We start from the raw sequence: 23,639 nt of genomic DNA, 5'->3' as shown, positions 1-23,639 counted from the left end.
ATTGGGAGAAAGAAAATATTCAATTGCAATTTTTATTGTTTTAAATGAAAAAACTGGAAACATTGGTAAACCTAAATTGCTTAATTGCCTACACTGCCTAAATTCAACCTTAAAATTTGATTTTCTGATTTTTTAATTTCTCTGTTTTATGCTCTGAATAAACTTGAAACAGAATCTTTCAAATATTTTATTATCCTGTAAAAGATGAATTGTTTAAATGGAATTCCTCTAGTACGAACAATGGAAATAATGTTATAGTATAATCACTTATATTTGTCCATAAACTTTTATAAATAACACAATTTATAATTAATGTTTTAAGAGATAGTTGAATTGGGTATTACCATAATATCTTCCTCAGTAGTAATTCAATATAAAAATCTACAGTTCATCATAAGTATACAAAGTAATGTTTGCTTATAGAACCAAGGAGAACACACTTGAGAAGATGACCTGGGGCAGCTCTGGCTCATCTTCAGAAATTAAATGGATCAGATTTGGTAGTTTTTAGATTAATCTAAGACTAAAGCCATGCTTATTCAGAAATTCAGATGAACACTAATGTGGAATACTTATTTGAGACATTAGATTGCTGTTCTTGGTTATGGCCAGTTGAAAGTGTTTCCTCTGAAATAGAGATCCCCTTAGATTTTGAAATATTTAAACACTCACCAAGCTAGATATATCATGGAGACAATGAAGATGAGTAACACAAATGCCCCAGCTGCTACACCATAAACCCAGGTCTTTAGTCTCCCATCTAAGAAGAATGGATATTAGTCATTAATTTACATTAGTCTGGTATATATATGACAGTCTTTAACCACAACCAATGACCAGTCACATATGACCAAGTCCTTTCAAAACTCAAAATGAATTATTGCTTAGGCATAATTAATGATTAATGCAAAGCTGCTATAGTGAGTTAGATGGTCCTTCATTAAAGATAAATTATCAATGAAAATTGAATTGAAAAGCAATGAAGTTTGAATTCAAGTTCAGATATCAAGTTAACAGGTCTACATTTCTGCTGCTTCTTACCTGAATTTTCTTTTAAACCCAATATATGTGTAATGCTAATATAAACATTTTCTTCTGATTTTCATTCTATCTTTAGAATGGCAATTGTGAGAAGAGAAGAAAAAATAATGCAATTTCAAGAAAGTCCTACAACTTTGAGTTAATGCTGACAGGTATCTCAATGTAAACTTTGTCATTTAAATATTTTTTCCAGATGAACTGATAGTAAATATATTTAACATTTTTGGAATTAATAATCCTTTATCTAGTTTATACTTAGAGCGTGCTTTAAAACTGATTTGACAATATCCTTTGTAAAAACAGCCAAGTTTGATTAACATATAAAAGGATCTCTAAATAACTTTTTTCTATCTTTTCTATTGTATGGAATCAGGACAGGAATTTTTCTTTTTTTCCAGTTTTATGATAGGAAACTTTTAAAATTTGGTTTTCTGGTCTCATTCACTTTGAACTTCTCAGTTTTATATTGTGAATAAACTTCAAACGAGTGATACTATTAATGACTTTGCCTAACCTAACTTGATCCTCACACCAACATATATTTTCTGTTGCACACATACAGCTAAACAAACATATGATTTTAGAATTAAAATTATAGATTGGGCAAACTGACTCCACAGAGACTCCGGTTTATGCAATATTTGAAAGGCATCAAAAGCAAATTAGTACTATGATTTTTTTTTTTTTTTTTTTTTTCTTAGGGTGTGTTAATTTTGGGTTTTTTTTAAGGCAAAAAAAAAAAATTATTTTTTTTTTTTTTTTTTTTTTTTTTTTTGCCTAGAGCTGGATCAATTAGGGGTTCACTTGCTGGAAATAAACTAAGTTAATATTCTAAATACCCTTTTTTTTTTTTTTCTCAATTCTAAAGATTTAAAAAATTTGAGTCTGGGTTCAAAATCGAAAGAGCTCTATTGGGTTTACTTGCCCCGAGAGAAATTCAACAAATATTTTTGGGTTTTTCATAAACCAAGAGCAAGGTCTAACTGTATGTTCTTAAAACGTGTACCTTTTTAATATATTAAAATGTTCACTTTAGGAAAACTATATATTAAATGAAAACGACAATAATAATATTCTCTTTAAAAATCAGTTTTGATGTGCGGAGATCTGCTTGGATTTTTGGTCAGGGTCAAGACTGCAAATGGCCATTTGCTGGTCCGCTGTCCTGGACACTGAGAGGAAGAGTTTCCCATGCTTACAGAAACAGGTCAGCTTCATATTTAACCACATCATCACAGGGATGATGTGGTTAAATATGAATCACCCAAATATTGAACATACTTAAAAAAAAAATTCTCAATAGTGATTCACCAGTAAGGGAAAGTGTCTTGACTAAATGCATTAAAAATGTGCTGGCTATGCAAATCGCTTCCTTCCTTTCTCATGTTTCTAACGGAGTCAGGAAGTAGTTTATGCCTGGCTTTGCCTGGAGATTTCCTTCGGTCATGAACTAGTCATCCCTCTAGGGTGTGAGAAAAAGTGTCATGATCTTAGTTACCATATAGCTCTTGCAGCACATTTTTAAGCACCAGCTTAGTTCTAGGGCTAAGCATATGGTTGAATCAACTGCAGAGAGAAAACGTACAGAGTAAGGATAGCATCTGATGAGGCTTCAAGCTTTTGTCTGTATGGGCTTCAAGTCCATTACTAGATACATTACGAGCTGTCTGTTGAATATGACAGGTGTCTGGTCAGTCTCCAAGTTTAGACTGTCCCATCTAGACAGGAAGCCTCCATCCCTGCCCCCGTTTATCTGGTGCTAGTATAGATTCTGAGTATTTGAGTGTGCCAGCTCTAAGGGCTGGTAGAAATTGGTCTGGCTGCCAAGTATCTCCTGCATTGCTGATCTTCCTGTTTAAGGTTCAAATATTTAACACTCTGTGGCGAAACGGAAAATTATTTAACGTCTTTATAGTTTTATTTGTTCGAGTTCTGAATGACAACACTTTTTTCCTAATATTTTCATTGTTAGATTTCTTTGTTCAATGTGAAATTAATTACACTTCTAAATTTAGGACTGAAATTAAAATAAATAATATCAATCCTAAAATTTTTCTCAGAAGAAAGTACTCATTTTTCTGAATTTTCAGCATGAGTGCTTTTTTCACAATAGTAGAAAATTATAATAATATATGGCAGTATCAACATAAATGACTGTACATAAAATAATTAACTCATATGAAAATGCTTGCTCATTTTTTTAATCCTTTGGTATTGGTTAAATATATAGCTAAAGAATTCTACATCAACACTGTCTAGTCACTTCACCTGGCCCAAATGGCTGTAGAAACCAGGTCCTTCCCCGTCCTGCTGGGTTACTGGAGGGTTGGGTTGGATGTACTGCCCGACTGGTTTTCACATCTCCTCTTTTGTCCTCCACAGTGGGTATCACCACCACGGGGATAAGTGTGCATTGCTCAAGTGTACCATTGGAAGACATGACTTCAGTGTACCCTTCTTCACAACTGCACATCCTCGTCTGCAGAAGAACAAGACTTATACTGTACATGCAAGGTGATCTTTGTAAGCATAACAGACCTGACTTGAAGAGCAGGCTTTAAAGAAATATTGTTCTGGGAATTTACTTCATGTAATTTCTGTCATAACTACGTAAAAAAGAACACACTTTTTGTCCCTTTACAGACTTATTCTAACAGTAGAGGCAAGTGCATTCAGAATTGTTTATAGTGATAAAAGGAGAGGTCCCAAAATAGAATTTTTATGCCTCAAGACATGCTTTTTTGGGGTTGGGGAATGGATTGTACCAGAGGCAGTGGGGTGACAAATGATGAAGCTGGCTTGCCTACTCTAATGAATTCACACATACCTCGCTACAGTACGAGTGGGGTTGACTACACGGTGGATTACAAGACCTGTCAGCATCAGGCTGGCGCACCACCAAGCAGCCCCCTGCAGAACAGAAAATCATATTTTGACAAGTAGCATCTCTTGCAATGATTAAAAATACATCATTGTTGTAGACTTGTCTTTGAATCCTGAACCACCTTGGGAATCCCACAGACTTTTCCGAGGGCAGCTGACTGAAATATCTGGTTGACCTTGACCACTGTGTTTAGGATCTCGAGGCTCTTCTTATTCAGAGGAGACAGCAGAGTACCTGCCACTCAGCAGGTGCTCAATAAGCACCTGTTGAATGGATTATTTTATAGTTGCTACTTTGAAAACACTAATTGCCTGCAAGCTATTTATCATAGTTTCTGAGACCAAGTCCAGCACTAAAAAGCAGATTTAATATTCTTTTAAAATTCTTTCTTGGTTATTCAAATAAATAGTTTTCATGTTAAGATGTCCCTTTAATTCATGTGACTATCTTGTATATGTATTTTTTTTTCTTTTTTTTTTTTTTGCGGTACGCGGGCCTCTCACCGTTGTGGCCTCTCCCACTGCGGAGCACAGGGTCTGGACGCCCAGGCCCAGCGGCCATGGCTCACGGGCCCAGCCGCTCTGTGGCATGTGGGATCCTCCCGGACCGGGGCACGAACCCACGTCCCCCGCACCAGCAGGCGGGCTCTCAACCACTGCGCCATCAGGGAAGCCCTGTGTATGTATTTTTTATAATACATATTTCTTTTTGAGAAAATCACTAATTCAGGATAGTTTTGGGGTATAAGAAAACAAAGGCAGCTACTAAGTGTATGTCTGCACTATTGTTTTAACTTGACATTGCAGCTCTCTGTTTAGTCCTCTTCTTTCTTCCTTCAAGTGCAGTACCAGGTGTGCTGAAGTTGTTATAATGAAGTTTCAAGACAAGAATAGATGTCATAAAGAAACAGTATTGGTGGCATGGAAAGAACTGATAGTTTCAAACCATACTTGTTCAACTTAGAATTTTAGCAAAGCAAGATTTTTCCTTTATTTGTGGAATTGATGATCCTCTTGGAATCTAATCAAAGGTACCTATTAATTCCTTGCCTTATCTCTCTATATTATAAACAAAATATTCACAGAAAAATTGTTATGGAAAAGCAGTTAGTCATTGCAAGGCAGTTGCAGTTACATGGCCATATTGAAGTTATCATCATTAAACATATGAAGACAAAGTAAAGCAGCATCTTGAGTTTCTTATAAGGACAACTATTCATAAAATTAAAGCAATCAATCAAGACAGATAATATACTTTACATGCTTGTCTATTTCTCATAAAGAATCTCATCTCTCCTAAAAGATGGAAGAAGAATGCATACAGAGTTTATCACAAATCAATCATTTACACATTTTTTGGGGGGGGTATAAAACAGCATTAGAAGGGAATAAATACATGGGATACCTATATAGAAAAGAAGTTGAAAATATGATTTCTACAGGTAAGTCTTTTAAAATTTGACTTACCTTTGCATTGGGGAATAGCCCCAATTTCAGTGTGAAAAGAGCTTTTAACATGTAGAAGAAAAGGCAGACAACTATTATTTGCATCCATATTTGGAAAAAAAAAAAAACACTGAAAACTGATAGGATCCTCTGGGGAAGCTGTAAAATACCCTCTGAAGAGTTTAAAGAAGAATGTAGACATTCATTTTCAACAGCTGAGTTGAGTGGACCACCTCTATAATGCCTTTGGGTTCAGAAAGCCTATGCTTCTCTTCCCAGAACTCTGTCTCCCCCTGTTGCCTCGGAGAGTGGTGTGCTTGGAACAGATTTTTCGTCCAGAAAATAACAGTGTGAGAGAGCAAAGCGTTTCTTGGTAGGTGTCTTTTCTTTGTTATAGATGTATCCACTGGGAGTTGCTATTATCAAGTGTTTCTTAACACAGATTTCTCATGTCTAAAATCTTATCTTCACAAGAATACAATCTGACATCCTGCTCTAGCTTTCATAAGGAAGAAATTAGTAATTAGGTTTCAATAAATCCAGGTAATTTAAAATTCAATATAAAAATTTATGCTTTCCAAAAAGCATATCAACCCCTGCTCCTATCATCTTACTGTAGATACTACAGTTAAATTTATAAATGGACATTACTCAGAGGCAACAAAATGCACATTACTTTTTCTCCCTGCCAGAGGGTCAAAACAATGGCAGCAAGTCAGCAGGTCCCCCTGAACAGTTAACTGTCAATACTCAGGCTGCTACTATGCTATGGAGATTCCTATAGATTAGATCTCTACAAATACATTGTTTAAGAAGAGACATTAGATCTTTGGGTACATGGGCCTGAGGCTGAGGTTCTGTTCTGACCCTGGTTTCTTTGTAGAAAATTTGCAGGGTGGTTCACTCCATCTCTGGAGCCAATTTTCTTCCCTCTTCAAAGGGTCTTTGGGATCCCTTGCATTTACTGGACTCAGATAAGGAAACTTCAGTAACTGTAGATTAGAGTAGATCTTGGGGGTATATTTGGGTCAAAGGAGATTCAAAAAAAGTTTTCATTTGGATTTCTTCTTTCAATGTACAATGATTTTTGACTTGGGACAGAGTAGGTAGATTGGCTACTCATATGCTCTGGGCTTGAGTTTTACCAATAGGTCTTCTATATTAATAAAAAACTGTAAATCATAGATTTCTGAATTTAAGCAAAATATTTGGATTTGTGTCATCATATTCTCTTGGCAATATTTTTGGACTGCATGTATATTGCCTTTAAGGCACAGAAACAGAGTCAACAAAATATTGACTTTCTTAGCATGTAAGAAGTAAGTTATTAATATATAAGATTTCTAGGAAAAACAATCTGAGAATTATTTACTTATAATCATTTATTAGAATTAGACAGTATTTTAAGTAAATTATAGCAGCAATGTCTAAAATGGCTGGGTGAGGGAGAACTTAATTGAAACATTAAACAGCAAAATAATTTGTCATTGGTCATCAGGTGCACAGCTCAGGTGTCGTGAACCCAACCATGTGTGGAATACTCAAAGAATATCTTTGTTTTCTTAATTATTTTCTTTAACCAGTTACATGTGTGTTACAGTAAGACTTTCAAGGAACAAAGAAATGGGAGGTTTACCTGTTACATTTATACCATCTGATCTTTGACACCAGACTGTTCGGGAAGAGCCCTTCCAAGCACTAGCCATCCATTTATACTCGTAACACTGTCCGTCTGCAGGAACACAATAAACATTAACAGAGGCATTCTATAGGCCAGCGGAACAATCATGGAGATAGGGTATTAATAAAATATTTATAAACAATTGGAAAGGGATGAGAAGTCCATCCTGAATGATTCAAATGTCAAGTTATTATCCAGAAGCTGCCATATAAATGTTACAAAATTCCAGATACATACCTAAATTCCAACTAATTTTCTATGTCTGCTGTCATACTATCTAATGTGAACCTGGATTTTCAATTTAATTTTATGTTTATTTGAAGTATTATAAAATATCCAACATACAGACAAGGACAGAGAATAATTTAAAAAATATTCAATTACCCATCATTCAGTTTTAACTAATATTACCATTTAGTCATATTTGCTTTATTTTTGGTTGTTGATGAGTAAAAAAAAGTAACAAATAAACTTGAAGTTCTATTATATTGCTTCCTGATCTGATGTCCCTCTTTGTTTCTCCAGCAATACCCAGTCTTCTGAAGTAGATACATGCATTTCTGTGACATGTTTTTAATTCTTTTAATATAAATAGAATGTAAGTATAAATATATACAATCTATAAATTATTTATAGAATTATTTTTAGGTGTTTTTTTTGGGTCTGTGTTGGGTCTTCGTTGCTGCACGTGGGCTTTCTCTAGTTGTGGTAAACAGGGGCTACTCTTCATTGCAGTGCGCAGGCTTCTCTTGTTGCAGAGCACAGGCTCTAGGCGCGTGGGCTTCAGTAGTTGCAGAGCGTGGGCTCAGTAGTTGTGGCGCACGGGCTTAGCTGCTCCGCAGCATGTGGGATCTTCCCGAACCCCAGGGGTCGAACCCATATCCCCTGCATTGACAGGCGGATTCTTAACCACCGTGCCACCAGGGAAGTTTTTTAGGCAGTCTTAAAATTTAAAAAGTATCATACTGATACATATGATACATACATCTTTTTGAAACTTAATAGTCAATGTTATATGTAACATAAAATGTTATAAATGAAATATTTCTATGTGATTTTTTTAATGCAGACATAGTCAATTTATTTTAACTGCTACATAGAATTCCATGGTACTATCTACAATTTATTTATCTATTTCCTCTATGGGTGGACTTTTAGGTTGTTTTCAACTTATGCTATTATAACAGTGCCTCAGTGGTCAGTCTTGTGCAAGCCTCCTGGTGCTTCTTCAAGGTAAATATTTAGAAGGGAAATTTCTGGGTATCATTGCAGGGATAGCTGAAACTTTACTAAATACAGCTTATTCTTTTCTTTAAAAGGTGACAGTTTATATACCCACCAGCACTGAATAAGAGTTACTATTACTCTAAACCCTCACAAACATTTATAAATTCCAGATTTAAATTTCTTGTCAGTCTTGTGGGTGTGGAAAGCTGTCTTGTCATTTTTAACTTGTAGTTGATTACCAAAGCTATTAAACAGTGAGAAAAATGTTTTGGGGCATTTAGATTTCCTCTTGTGAATTGCTTATGTATATCTTTTGGCTCCCCCCACCCCTTTTTTTCTACTGAAATATATGCCTTTTAATATTGGGTTGTGGGAATTTTTTATTCTAGAATAACAATTCTCAAATTATGGCCCAGGGACCAGGGAAGACTTCGACATTCTTTCAGAGTACGTGTGTGATGATTTTCCCCTTTAGCTACACACCTGGGTAAGTAAGGCTGGATTTTCTTCATATACATAAACTAAACTAAGATGGCAATAGACTGAATGCAGAAGCACAGAAGAGAAGCCAGCTGTCTTCTGTTAAGCCAGATGTTAAGCCAGAGATTTGAAAAAGTGTAAAACGAGTCAATGACTGTCATTAAAGTTGTTTTCTTTTTGTTTTGGAAAATAGTTATTTTTCAGGAAATATTTATGGTAACAAATTGATTTATGATTGTTTTAAATAAATTATCAAGTATTTTAAAACATCAGTTGTCATTTTTTAATATGAAAAATTTTGATATATATAAGTCACAGAGAAAAGCAGTTTGGGGTACTCAGCAATTTTACAAGTATGAAATTGTCTTGGAATGCTGAAAAGATTTAGGATAGTTGTTCTAGACACTAATTCCTTAAAATTGACTTCACAAATATCTTTTCTAAGTCTGTGGCTTGTCCGGTAACTTTGTTTATGATCTATTTTACAGTGTAGAAGATTCAAATTTTGATTTGAAAGAATTTTTGTTTTTCATTTTTGTTTGTGATTTTGGTGTTGTATTGGGGAGATTTTCGTCATCTTTTTTTTCTACCCAACTTTGTTTTATTTCTTAAGATTTCACAATAAATGGGAGTTGTCTGTTTCTTTAAATTTTAGTGAAACTCATAATTAAAGCCATTTAGGTTTTAGTGTGTGTGCATGTGTGAGAATATTTGATAGACTTGTGTTTTTAATAGTTGCAGAATCTATGGTTTAGCTTCTCTATTACTCTTGATAAATAACATTCTAAATTGTTGTCAAGTTTTTACATTTATTAGCAAAATTTTTTCATAGAATTATATTTTTAAACACTATCTTATTATTAGTAGTAATTTTGTCCTTTTTTTTCCTTCACTGATTATGCATGAGGTGGTCTATTTTGTTAGTTTGGTCAAAAAACAAGCTATTGGCTTTGTTGATTATCTTGTTTATTTGTTTTCTATCTCATTGAATTTGTATTTATCAGTACTGTATACACTCTATTTCCCTTTTTTTTTTTAAATTGGGTTGAAAGTCTAGCTCTTTTTATTTATTTGTTTAATTTAGTTTAATTTTTTTTGCGGTACGCGGGCCTCTCACTGTTGTGGCCTCTCCCGTTGCGGAGCACAGGCTCCGGACGCGCAGGCTCAGCGGCCATGGCTCACGGGCCTAGCCGCTCCGCAGCATGTGGGATCTTCCCGGACCGGGGCACGAACCTGTGTCCCTTGCATCGGCAGGCGGACTCTCAACCACTGCGCCACCAGGGAAGCCTGAAAGTCTAGCTCTTATTAAACTTTTCTCCCTCCTATATAAGAATGTAAAGCTTCACATTACCTTCTAAGTACTTCTGTGCTGCATCCTGCATAACATTTGATATGTAATGCTCTAGAAACGTAGCTTTCGGTTTTCACTTCTGTGTGGGCATGGGGAGAGTTTCTTGGCAATTTTTACTGATTCCTAATTTTACTTCATTGTCATTTCAGGGTAAACAATTCTTTTTCTTTTCTTGGGAATTATTTCATTTATTGTAACCTCTGTCCTTTCTCTCCTTTACCTACCCAGGAATATGAAATGTTTTATCTGGTTGGTAAATTTGGGAAGACTTAACTAAGAAGGTAGATAATTCTATAATTCTTGGGTTAAGGCATCTAGCTCAATTGGCTTTCATTCTAAGCATTGTTCTCCAACATTCTAAGCTTTCTTCAACTTTTCAGCAATATAGATGTTATTTTGGCTCCTATTTGCTAATATATGTCATACTCAGTTGCTTCAGAACACAAGCGGGAATGAGAGGGTTGTTTGTTGAGCAAGACATTCTCCACTAGATAACAATTCTTTTTTTTTTCATTTAGATTTCTTCTGTGTTCCCAAACTAGAACATTTTAACGCTCTGTGGTTCTTGTGAATGTCATCTATTGCTTATATTGGGTGCATGGCTCTATGTGTATGTACACATATACACACAGACATATAAAGATGTATTTTTATATATGCTGTATGTCAAATTTAGACTAATCCTTACCAATACTTAGATTTATCAATTTCTGAGAATATAGTAAAATATCTCATTTTGCTGTTGCTTTGTAATTTTTCTTTCTCTCTTTTGATTTAAATAAATTGAGGATATTCTTACATTCACACATCATCAGGGTTGCTACAGGTGTACAAATAACTTGCTCCTAATCATCTCAGCCTTCTTTAGCTCATAAAACTTGGAAATACTTTTACAATATTTCATTTATGAAGGGTGGCAAGACTTTTATTCTCTAAATATTTAGAATTCAGAATCATACCCTGAATTCTCAACTTTAAGTGACAGCTTAGCAAATTTGCTTATTCAACAGAAAATTTTATATCTTATACTTTTGCTTATCAACACAAAACTAAAATAAATAGATTTTATGAATAGTAGCACTCACCATCACATGATTTTGTTTCTAACATCTGCTCTGGGCACAGATGTTGATTCTCTAGCTCTTGTATAATCACCGCTCTGGAACGGACCTGTATTCCACCAAAACCTAGGTCCTCACCATTCACACAGGTCAGCTGACACAGGCTCCAGGAAGACCACTCCTTCAAATAACAGTCACCTGCAAACCACAAGTTTGTAGTTTATACCCATACCCATAAAGAATAGCCAGCCAGATAATCATTTTATGTTTAACCCGACTGAGCAATGTTTTTAGGTATGCCAGTCATTCATGATATTTGTAAGATTTGTTTAAGTATTTAATATTTGCAAGTTTGTATGTGGTTTTGTAAGTTTGTATTAATAGTGTTATTTTCTGAGTGGATGTTACTGAGTATAGCATATGTGCTGCTTAATGATATCAAAGGTAAACTATGGTTTGAAGGAACTTGTCCATCATGATTTCCCTTCTCTTAAGTGACAACAATACTTGATTAAAACCTGCTACTATCACTCTTGTCATTATCATCATAAAAGGGTTTATTAAGCACTTGGTACTATTAAAAGAAAATCGAAATATACACAGGACTTGTCTTCTAGGCGTTCAAAATTTCAAAGAGCTTGAAGTCCAAGGCTGAGAAAGCTGGTATTTATGCTTGGTTTCTGTTTCTTACCAAAGTTGTGGAGGTGAGACAGCTAACCAAGCAGCTGCAGTAGTGGCAATAATGCACACAATTTCTCTGATCTACATCTTCAGTCAACTTCCTCCCTTTTTTTCAATTATTTATTGAAGAGTAATATACATGCAAAATGATGACACATTATAAATGCACAGATAGCTGAATTTTCACAGCCTGATTAAATACCCATGTAACCAACCTCCAAATCAAGCAACAGAGCATTCTCAGAATCTCAGAAACCCTCCTCATGCTATACATGGAATAGAACCGTATGTACTTTTTTAATGTCTGGTTTCTTTCACTCATTTATGTCTTGAGAACCATCACATATTTATGTTGCTCTAACTTGCTCATTTTTAGTGCTGTGCTTTATTTATAAACATACCACTATTTACATTTCGATTCTACTATGGATGGGCATGTGGAGAGTTGTAAATTTTTCCTATTATGAATACTGCTGCTGTGAACATTTTAGTATGAGTCTTTTGGTGAACTTATATATGCATTTATTTTGGGTATATAACTAGAAAATAGTTACAGTTATATAGGAATTGTTGGGCCGTAGTATATCATGTGTTCATCTTCAACCATTTTCAGAACAGGGAAGATTTAATGAAATACACCTTTCTCGTATACTCATTCATTCTTCAGGACTGACTGCTTGGTGATACTGTTCAGAGGATGCAGTACATTTTGATAAACACAAATCCATAAGGGATTCTTATCACTTTAATTATTCCAGCCATATCACATGAATAATTTATATTGCCTTATATTATACTGAAGATATCTAATGTTAGCACAAAGTTACCTGGAGGAGATCTGATTAATGAAAAAACTTCTTGTGCCAGGATTAAGAAATCCTGGAAAGACATGAATTACTGACTAACAGATACATGTATAATACTCAAGTGGAGTGATCTTTGTACACCTTTACTATAGTGTGTCACTATTACTCTGTCTAATGTCATCCTAAAATGAAGAAAATTCTAGTAAATTTTGGAAGTGCTAAGGAAAAAGAAACTAAGAAGAATTTTTAAGTAGTTAAAGTTTTATAAATATTTATATCCCCTAGGAAATGCTACTTTATGCTTACTCAGTATTTAATTATGCAAGAGAAACTATTAAAAATAAGATAGAGAAACTCCTGTCAATATGAATGTAGTGTAACTTCACCTCAGTGACTGCAAACTACATGGAAGTAAAATATACCTTTTTACTAATAGGCTTTATCTCTGTGCTTGTATCACTTGATGTAGTGTATTTTGACACAAAACTCAATAAATCTTTTAATGGTAGTCTGTGGATTATATAATTATCACTCCAGGATAATCCATGTCAAGCTTCAAAGATTTAATAACAGCAAATAAGTGTGGGGCACTGACTTGTACTAAATATATTTTTAAATTTTGACCATATAAAACATTGTAATAATAAAACTACACTCTGCCTACCAAAGATATTAAGTGTTTGAAATGCATTTCCTACTTCAGTATTCTACTCTTTAAAGCTTATAAGCTCACATGCTACTAGCTTTCAAAAGCCATCATTGGAGAAAACTAGCAAGAGAGGAATGAAAATGAATAGATTGTAATTTACAAGAGAAGACCAGCCTCCTCCTGGATTTGTAATTGCTTTAATTAAAATGGTGAATTGCCTGTTCTATGCTACTATGGGATCTTGCAGTTTTTCTTCACATCATTTACCACAGATTTCTTTTTTTTTAATTTTATTTTATATTGGAGTATAGTTGATAAATAATGATGTGTTATAGGAATACAGCAAAGTGATTCAGTTGTACCCATACAAGTATCCATTCTTTTGCAAATTTTCTCATTTAGGTTATTACAGAATATTGAGCCAAGTTCCCTATGCTATACAGTAGGTCCTTGTTGGTTATCTATAGTAGTGTGTACATGTCAATCCCAAACTCCCAATCTGTCCCTCCCTGCCTTTCTCCCTGGTAACCATAAGTTTGTTCTCTAAGTCTGTGTTTCTGTCTTGTAAATAAGTTCATTATTATTTTTTTTAGATTCTGCATATAAGTGATATTATATGATATTTCTCTTTCTCTGTCTGGCTTACTTCACTTAGTATGATAATCTCTAGGTCCATCCATGTTGCTGCAAATGGCATTATTTCATTCTTTTTAATGGCTAATATTCCATTGTATATATGTACCACATTTTCTTTATCTGTTCCTCTGTCAATGGACATTTAGTTTGCTTCCATGTCTTGGATATTGTCAACAGCACTGCAATGAACATCAGGTGCATGCATCCTTTTGAACCACAGTTTACTCTGGATATATACCCAAGAGTGGGATTGCTGGGTCATATGGTAGCTCTATTCTTAGTTTTTTAAGGAACCTCCATACTGTTCTCCATAGTGGTTGTATCAATTTACAATCCCACCAACAGGAAGGTAGGAGGGTTCCCTTTTCTCCACACCCTCTCCAGCATTTATTTTTTGTAGATTTTTTTGATGATGGCCATTCTGACTGGTGTGAGGTGACATCTCACTGTAGTTTTGATTTGCATTTCTGTAATACTTAACAATGTTCAGCATCTTTCCATGTGCCTTCTGCCCATCTGTAGGTCTTCTTTGGAGAAATGTCTATTGAGGTCTTCCACCCATTTTTTGATTCTGTTGTGTGTTTTTTTGATTTTGAGCTCCACGAGCTGTTTGTAAGTTTTGGAGATTAATCCCTTGTCAGTCACATTGTTTGCAAATATTTTCTCCCATTCTGTGGGTTGTCTTTTCGTTTTGTTGATGGGTTCCTTTGCTGTGCAAAAGCCTCTAAGTTTAATTAGGTCCCATTTGTTTATTTTTGTTTTTATTTCCATTACTCTAGGAGATAGATCGAAAGAGATTTTGCTGTGATTTATGTCAGAGTGTTCTGCTTATATTTCCTCTAAGTTTTTAGTATTCTGTCTTACATTTAATTTTCTTAATTTTATTACAGAATTAAGAAAATTCTTAATTTTCTTTTTTTGCAATATCTTTGTCTTGTTTTGGTAACAGGCTGATGGTGGCCTTGTAGAATGAGCTTGGGAGTGTTCCTTCCTCTACAAGATTTTGGAAGAGTTTCAGAAGTGTAGGTTTAACTCTTCTCTAAATGTTCGATAGAATTGGCCTGTGAAGTCATCTGGTCCTGGATTTTTGTTTGTTGGAAGTTTTTTCATCACAGTTTCAATTTCAGTGCTTGTGATTGGTCTGTTCATATTTCCTATTTCTTCCTGGTTCAGTCTTGGGAGATTGTACCTTTCTAAGAATTTGTCCATTTCTTCCAGGTTGTACATTTTATTGACATAGAATTGCTCGTAGTAGTCTCTTATGATCCTGCATATTTCTGTGGTGTCCATTTAACTTCTTTTTCATTTCTAATTTTATTGATCTGAGTCTTTTCCCTTTTTTTCTTGATGACTCTGGCTAACGGTTTATCAATTTTGTTTATCTTCTCAAAGAACTGGCTTTTAGTTTTACTGATCTTTGCTATTGTTTTCTTTGTTTCTATTTCATTTATTTCTGCTCTGATCCTTGTGATTTCTTTTCCTCTACTAACTTTGGGTTTGTTCTTCTTTCTCTAGTTGCTTTAGGTGTAAGGTTAGGTTGTTCATTTGAGATTTTTCTTGTTTCCTGAGGTAAGACTGTATTGCTATAAACTTTCCTCTTAGAACTGCTTTTGCTGTGTCCCATAGGTTTTGGATCATTGTGTTTTTATTGTCATTTGTCTCTAGGTATTTTTTGATTTCTTCTTTGATTTCTTCAGTAATTCATTGGTTATTTAGTAACATACTGTTTAGCCTCCACATGTTTCTGTTTTTTACAGTTTTTTTTTTGCTGTAATTGATTTCTAATCTCATAGCATGTGGTCGGAAAATTTTCAATTTTCTTAAATTTACCAAGGCTTGATTTGTGACCCAAGATGTGGTCTACCCTGGAGGATGTTCCATGTTCACTTGAGAAGGAAGTGTATTCTGCTGCTTTCAGATGGAATGTCCTATAAATATCAACTAAGTCCATCTGGTCTAATGTGTCATTTAAGGCTTGTGTTTCCTTATTAATTTTCTGTCTGGATGATCTGTCCATTGGTGTAAGTGGGGTGTTAAAGTCCCCAAATATTGTTACTGTTGATTTCCCCTTTTATGGCTGTTAGCATATGCCTTATATATTGAGGTGCTCCTATGTTGGGTGCATAAATATTTACAATTGTTATATCTTCTTCTTGGATTGATCCCTTGATCATTATATAGTGTCCTTCTTTGTCTCTTTTAATAGTCTTCATTTTAAAGTCTATTTTGTCTGATATGAGTATTGCTACTCCAGCTTTCTTTTGATTTCCATTTGCATGGAATATCTTTTTCCATCCCTTCACTTTCAGTCTGTATGTGTCCCTAGGTCTGAAGTGGTTTGGATTAAATGCTGTGACCAAAAGACATAGACGGACCGAATGGATATAAAAACAAGACCCAAATATATGCTGTCTGTAGAGACCCAGCCATAAAAAGAACAAAATAATGCGATTTGCAGCGACATGGACAGACCTAGAGACTCGTCATACTCAGTGAAGTAAGTCAGAGAAAGACGAATATATGATATTGCTTATATGTGGAATCTGAAAAAATGGTACAAATGAACCTATTTACAAAACAGAAATAGTCACAGATACACACTACTCTATATAAAATAGATAAGTAATACGAACCTACTGTGTAGCACAGTAACTCTACTCAATGTACTGACCTATATGGGAACAGAATCTAAAAAAGAGTGGATATATGTATATGTTTAACTGACTCAGTTTGCTGTACAGCAGAAACTAGCAAAACATTGTAAATCAACTATACTCTAATAAAAATTAAAGAGGAAAAAAAGCCAGTATGGCACTGGCACAAAAACAAAAATATTGATTAATGGAATAGGATAGAAAGCCCAGAAATGAACCCACGCACCTATGGTCAACTAATGTATGACAAAGGAGTCAAGGATATACAATGGAGAAAAGGCAGTCTCTTCAATAAGTGGTGCTGGGTAAACCAGACAGCTATGTGTAAATGAATAAAATTAGAACATTCTCAAATACCATACACAAAAATAAACTCAAAATGGATTAAATGTAAGACCAGACGCTATAAAACTCTTAGAGGAAAACATAGGCAGAACACTCTGACATAAATCGCAGCAAGATCTTTTTGGATCTACCTCCTAGAGTAATGGAAATAAAAACAAAAATAAACAAATGGGACCTAATGAAACTTAGAAGCTTTTGCACAGCAAAGGAAGCCATCAACAAAACGAAAAGACAACCCACAGAATGGGAGAAAATATTTGCAAACAATGTGACTGACAAGGTCATCTCCAAAATATACAAACAGCTCATGCAACTCAATATCAAACAAACAAACAAACACCCCCCCAAAAAACAACAACAGAATTAAAGAATGGGCAGAAGATTTAAATAAGAAATTTCTCTAAAGAAGACATAAAGGTGACCAAGAAGCACATGAAAAGATGCTCCACATTGCTAATTATTAGAGAAATGAACTTCAAAACCATTCCTGGGCTTATATCCAGAGAAAACCATAATCCGTAAAGATACATGCACCCCAATGTTCATTGCAGCACAAATATCATATGATATCACTATATGTGGAATCTAATGAAGTCAGATACAAATGAAGTTATTTACAAAACAAACAGACTCACAAACGTCGAAAACAAATTTATGGTTATCAAAGGAAAAAGGTGAGGGGGAGGAATAAATTAGAAGTTTGGGATTAACATATACATAGTACCATATATAAAACAGATAATCAACAAAGACCTGTACAGCACAGGGAACTCTACTTAAATTTTTTAATTATTTGGGAAAAGAATCTGAAAAAGACCATACACACACACACATACACACATCTGAATCACTATGCTGTACACCTGAAACTAACACAATATTGTCAATCAACTAAACTCCAATATAAAATGAAAATTAAAAAGACAGGCAATTCACTTCCAATCTTGTTCTTTTCTAGCCCACCAATACACTGTTGCCCCTATATCTTTCTTAAGGCCATAGGGTCATGCTTGACACTGAGGTTATTTTGACCTTCTATCTACCCTAAAGTCCTCTGCATCAAGCCCAAATTCCTAATCATTAACTTATCACTTCCTGCTATTTATTTCTAAACTACTTGATATACATCTGCTTTCTACATTTTCCTGCTTGTACCTCTGTGTCCAACACTGAATCAGAATTTCTTTCATTTAAAATTTTCTTCCATAATACTATTTCTTCTCACTCTTGAATGGTAATTTATCTAGGGGTAGAATTTTAGCTATTATATCTAATAGCTAATATATTTTAGCTAATATATCTAGGGGTAGAATTTTCATATTCTCCCTGTCAAGCATGAGCCTAAGGCCTTAATTTCCATTCTTTGCAGAAGTTAAAACTCGAGGGGGGTGAGTGTCAACAGACGCCACGTAGGAGAACTGGACTTCACCCCCACCTGGCAGTAAGGAGGCAGTGCCCCCCTTCATCCACGCTACAGTGTCTAGCTGTTGGCACAGATATTACTGAATGAGAAGACTGCTGACATCTCTTAACTTAAACTTATACATGCAACCCCTTCTCCACCCTGGTCCTGGTAAGGAATGGCCAAAGTACGAATTCTGTTTTGCTGTTGTTACCTGGGCAAGGCTGGGTGCAGGTTTCCTCAAGAACCACTTTTTTATTACCATCTATAATGGGTTCGATATCAGTACAGAATTCTTCATCCACTACCTTGCCGAAATCATCAGCTGACCCATCACTCACTACACAAGAAATATTCCTTGTTCTGGTCCCTTCGCCACACTGGGCATCCTGAAATGGAGGAAGACATAATTAGGAAAAAAAATAATTCATTAGTTAGCTTATCGCTGACAGTCATCTCTGCACCATTGATTTTGATTTGTGAGCAGTTAAAGGAGCATTTGAAACCTCAGGGAAGAAGTCCTATAGGGCAGTAGCTATAAAGCATAGCATGAACAATTTATTTGTTTTCTAGCCAAAGACAGGCAAATAAATTTTCATTAAAATGAATCAGTCTCCAAATGGTTTTAAAATACAGGACAGGGAGTGCTTGTTATCGAAACTAATTAAACAGTTATGAAATGGCAAGGTACCTAAAATCTTTAACAGGAAACACGCTATCTGTAAGCTCTGAAAATATTTCTGAAACCAAGTCTCTCCAGATAAAGAATACACACTTCCATACAACTTTTTGAGATTGGTTACCTGCACTTGGCATGCAGACCACTGGCTGTATTGCCACCGATAACAGGGCTTCACTGGGCAAGGCTTAGACTGTTCCATCAGGGCAGGGCATGGTCTTCCATCACCCTGAAAGGGCTGGGTTACTGTTCTTCTTCGGATCATTTTTCCTTTAAGAGATACAAAGTGGTGTAACCTCAGTGATACACTACAGTTGTGCAAGCATATATATATATATATATATATATATATATATTTTTGTGTGTGTGTGTGTGTGTGTGTGTGGTATGCAGGCCTCTCACTGCTGTGGCCTCTCCCGCTGTGGAGCACAGGCTCCAGACGTGCAGGCTCAGCGGCCATGGCTCACAGGCCCAGCCGCTCCGCGGCATGCGGGATCCTCCCGGACCGGGGCACGAACCCGCGTCCCCTGCATCGGCAGGCGGACTCCCAACTACCGCGCCACCAGGGAAGCCCCAGCATATGTCTTACTAGGAGAAGGCGTCAGACATTTCTTCCGAAATTAGAGGAACAAGTAAGGCTTAGATGTTTTGAATCAGATACCCTGATTCAACCTTTCTGTAGATTATTTGATATGACTTAAAGCAAGAGGGACATTTTATTTCATATTCCTTGACCATCAGTCTAATGCCAAATAAAGCACAAACAAACCTGTGAGGCCACACGTTTGAGAACACTCTGACCAAGGAGACCAGTCAGAAAGCTGACAGTTCACAGGACATTCCACCATGCAGGACGTGTTCATCTGCCAGTTCTTCTCCAGGCCGAGCTGAAAGGATAGAGGTAGATCTATTTGTACTGACAGGAAGGCATGACCACAGTGCAGTGTTGATGGAAGGAAGAAGGAAGGGCAAGACTGGAGCGGGGATGAGAGGAGAGGAAGAATAAGCAATATGCATAATAAAATAAAAAGATGTCTGCAGTACAAAGACCCAAACTGTTAAAAATATAAAGTGGTTCAATCCAGGAGAGTGGGAGCAAAAGGAACAGGATGAATAGAGGAGCCCATTTACTCAGTATACTTATATATTGTTGAATTTTTTATATAAAAGGTGAAAAAAGGAAGATTTAATCTCCAAATTAGTTGAATTTCCCTCAAGGAGGAATAAATAGGTGGAAGCACAAATATTTTCTATTAGTTAAAAAGCAAGAATATCAGCACTATACAGATATATAATTGTATTTGGGGGATATTATTTATTTTTACATGTGCATGTCAAACTGAAAAAAGAGCGAGGTTAAAGACCAGTTGCCACTCAAAACCAAAAATATACTGTACTAAAATAATATAAAATAGTTTTAAAGTAAGCTACCTCTCTCAAAAGGAGGGGTGGGTCACTAGAATTTTTATTATGAATATTTTATATACATTTATTATTTTTTTAAAAAGATGTTCTCTTCCAGAACTGATCTCAGCAGCTAACTGTGGTGTAATTGTTACTTTGGCATTAGTCTCTCATCAGATAATAATGTTGTGCATTTTACTGCATTAAGTAGCATTACTTATTTAAGTATTCTACGCTTAAAATGAAGGATGAGATTTCAAACTCATCCACTGTATATTCAAACATTTAAAAAGTCAAAGGTACAAAGTGGCATTGAAATAGAAAAAATAAGAGCTTCTTAGGAAAGTGCAATTTTTTAAATTAGTCATCCTTGGGGATTTTCAAGACCTTTTTTATTTCTGCATGAAAGTAAGTTTATAGTGTCTAATTTGTAGAGCAGAAAATGGCAAAAGAAAGTTTTCCTGAAATGTTATGTTGCGGTTCAAGTAGAACTCTTGGCTCTAAGTTATGCACTGAGAGAGGATCAGATCGACGATTTATGTACCAGATCCCTCTGTAAACACTCTCATTATATTCTCCATCAGTAATACTTGACAAAGCTGAGTATTTGGTATGAAAACTTTTACCATATCACTTAATTTAAAATTAAATTAAATCACTTATAATCACTGGAGATTAGAAGTTTTAAGGTGATACGATAAAAATGATGTGTTAAATTTAAGGTACCTAATAGTTTCATGGAGAAAGGTTTTGAATCACAGAATTCAACTACTACTGGCTCATTTATTTTGCTAGAGGGTTAAAAAGGATGTCTGTTTACAGATATTTTGGGTACCCAGTAGTAAGACATTTCAACTCTGTACTACTTTTTCTCTTAAATTTGTTGTAGCTACTTTTTCTCCTCTCTCTCTATATCTATCTATCTATCTACCTATCTATCTATCTATCTATCTATCTATCTATCCTATCATCTATCTAATCTATCATTTATCTAAACATATGTTCAGGGATAAACGAATCGGAAAGGAGAAACCAGTTATTAGGTATCTGGTGAATTAATGTCTGAAAAACATCAAAGACAAAAGTGCTATATAAATGCTGGATGGATTTAACCCTAATTTTCCTCTTTGTTGGACAGTAATGCCATCTTTCTTTTGGGCTGTTAGAGAAACAGCAAGAGTTAGCTACTGCTGTTACACTCAATTCAGGGTTTGCACATGTATTAGTAGGTAGGCAATCTACTGTTAAAAAAGATAGCCAGCTTTTCTCAGGGCTATTATTTAAGTCTACTGCTTTTTAGGGTGGATAAAATGGGATATGAGTTGTTTAATCCAATTCCTGCACAGAGTAGCACTGCTCTCCCTGAATACAGGGTTTACTAAAATGTTATGATTTGAATCCCTGTCATCACAGTATTCAAACATTATAATATTTGTACATAAAAGTAAATTTATCCAGGCTCCTGGATACTTAAAATTATTTCTCAGGTTTTTACCCACGTTTCACTTAAGAAATAAAAGGCCCTATTTATATCTTTGTCCTGTAGTCATGAGATATTTAAAAACTGGTCTTGTATGATTTGGGTTTAGCTTTCTAAAAGCTCTCAGAGCTATTAATAGTTATCTCATTCTGACCCAGGAGGACACTTACATGTGCATTTGCAAAAAAAGAGACATATTAACCAACTAGAGGTAGACCACGGAAAGCTCTCCAGCCTGTATATAACTATAATAACGTTCATTAATAATAATGTTATTTTTGTAATGATCACATCACTTCGATGTTACTAGTTTCAAAGCCAGACTGATTCAGGTATAAAATTTCTGATGCAATCTAAAGCAGTAATTGACTAAGTTATGTTATAAGATGACAGAGCAATTTATTAACTCAACAATTTGTTTTCAGCACACTTGGGAGCTCTGTTCCCATGGACAGAGATACAGATAAATTAGGTCCACATGATAATATCAAAGATATCAAATGGATTAAAATATTTCCATTTTGAGTTTTCCCTTAGGAGTTTGAATAATTTACCACGAGCTTATAATAACCCCTAGAATGTGTAGACAGACGTCATGGTCCCAAGTCTACTGAACCCTAATGAGGTTATAAGTTCCTCCCGGGTGTTGCAGGTCTGTGGAGGCTGTTGCTTATCTTGGTTCATGTTTAACCCAGTGGCCTCAGATGCAGGAGGAGTCAAAATCTGTCAGGAATGTGAGTGCCCTTTTGGTCTGGAAACCAGACAAAATGATCAAAACCCAAAGTGTAGCTTCGTGAATACTACCGAAGGACAACAACTATGTTTTCTCGCGTTTCCTAAGGTCATGTTCGAAATGATAACGTTACTTTCGTAAATTGGAGAATTAACAGTTACAATTCTCTGTACCTAAAAGACACTAATGGCAGACTCTATTCCTTTGTTTGAACTTCAAGCTCTCTCTTAGCCAGACCTGAGTCTTGGACTCTCACAGCTGGGTATCAGATCCTAATATCAAAATCTGCTACCGAACCACACGCGATCAATGTTTTGCAACAGAGAGAATGAATGATGGCTCTTGGCAGGTGTCCCAGGGAACACAAAACTCATATGAAATTACAAGAGATGATGAGTGGTCTGATTAAGATTTATTGCCTTTATATTCACCTTGATTACTTATTGTTCCCCGAGCATTTCTTTCAGAATAGGCTAATTAGCATACCTTTGGGCTCCAGGCAGAACAAAATACAGGAAATTACGTGTAGAAATCAGTAGTGTTGGACAGTGTCTCTTTTCAAGAGAGTGTTTAGCAGCCTCTGAATAGTGCCGAAAACATCTGCTGGCAACGAGCTGCATAAAGCGCTGGTCAGGTCACTTGGCTCAGCATGAATTGAAATTATTAGGGAAGAATTTACTCGCAAAGACATAACAAAGCATCCCCTCACCTCTTCACAATATTTCAGGTTAACCGACTTGCCATCACTTCGAACACAATCCAGCATCCTCGTTTTCATGCCATTTCCACAAACTGCCTTCTCACTCAGCTGGCACGTACTCCAGTCTGGAAGGAAGGGAGCATATCAGAACAGACGGCTATGCATGAACCGGATTTCAAATGAAACTCGGATGACCTGAATGCCATATTTAATTCACAACTGCTTCCTAAGCCCCGCAATCAATCATCCCACACGCAGAGCGTATGGGCCCCGGCTTTGAACATATCTGGAGTCAAATGG

The 23,639-nt window shown here is 35.6% G+C and overlaps 1 protein-coding gene and 1 long non-coding RNA gene across 8 annotated transcripts in view; one reads left to right on the top strand and one right to left on the bottom strand.

The window, feature by feature from the left end:
- The window catches only part of LOC114901750, a 97,663-nt gene extending 81,243 nt beyond the window's left edge, over positions 1–16,420 (top strand). Inside the window, exons 2-7 of one of the 2 annotated variants that reach the window (XR_003795275.1) lie at positions 1,118–1,193; positions 3,424–4,955; positions 5,650–5,743; positions 7,577–7,649; positions 8,668–8,765; positions 16,269–16,420. This is a non-coding gene — a long non-coding RNA (uncharacterized LOC114901750). Of the gene's footprint in view, positions 1–1,117; positions 1,194–3,423; positions 4,956–5,649; positions 5,744–7,576; positions 7,650–8,667; positions 8,968–16,268 lie in introns of those variants that run through there. The other variant, XR_003795274.1, reaches the window with a different exon arrangement.
- The window catches only part of THSD7A (thrombospondin type 1 domain containing 7A), a 713,490-nt gene that overhangs the window by 7,323 nt on the left and 682,528 nt on the right, over positions 1–23,639 (bottom strand). For 3 of the 6 annotated variants that reach the window (XM_029233858.1, XM_029233859.1, XM_029233854.1), the window contains 9 exons: positions 23,349–23,464; positions 19,792–19,909; positions 19,147–19,292; positions 18,558–18,732; positions 11,195–11,368; positions 7,007–7,102; positions 3,869–3,951; positions 3,310–3,520; positions 673–760 (listed from right to left, as the gene is read on the bottom strand). In XM_029233858.1, the coding sequence (XP_029089691.1) occupies positions 673–760; positions 3,310–3,520; positions 3,869–3,951; positions 7,007–7,102; positions 11,195–11,368; positions 18,558–18,732; positions 19,147–19,292; positions 19,792–19,909; positions 23,349–23,464 (1,207 nt within the window). The remainder of the gene's footprint in view (positions 1–672; positions 761–3,309; positions 3,521–3,868; positions 3,952–7,006; positions 7,103–11,194; positions 11,369–18,557; positions 18,733–19,146; positions 19,293–19,791; positions 19,910–23,348; positions 23,465–23,639) is intronic. The other 3 variants (XM_029233855.1, XM_029233856.1, XM_029233857.1) reach the window with 3 other exon arrangements.

This window comes from Monodon monoceros, unplaced genomic scaffold, assembly GCF_005190385.1.
Source record: "Monodon monoceros isolate NGI ecotype Baffin Bay Population unplaced genomic scaffold, NGI_Narwhal_1 Super_Scaffold_2, whole genome shotgun sequence".
NCBI classification, from domain to species: Eukaryota; Metazoa; Chordata; class Mammalia; order Artiodactyla; family Monodontidae; genus Monodon; species Monodon monoceros.
This window is presented reverse-complemented; position numbering and strand designations above follow the sequence as displayed.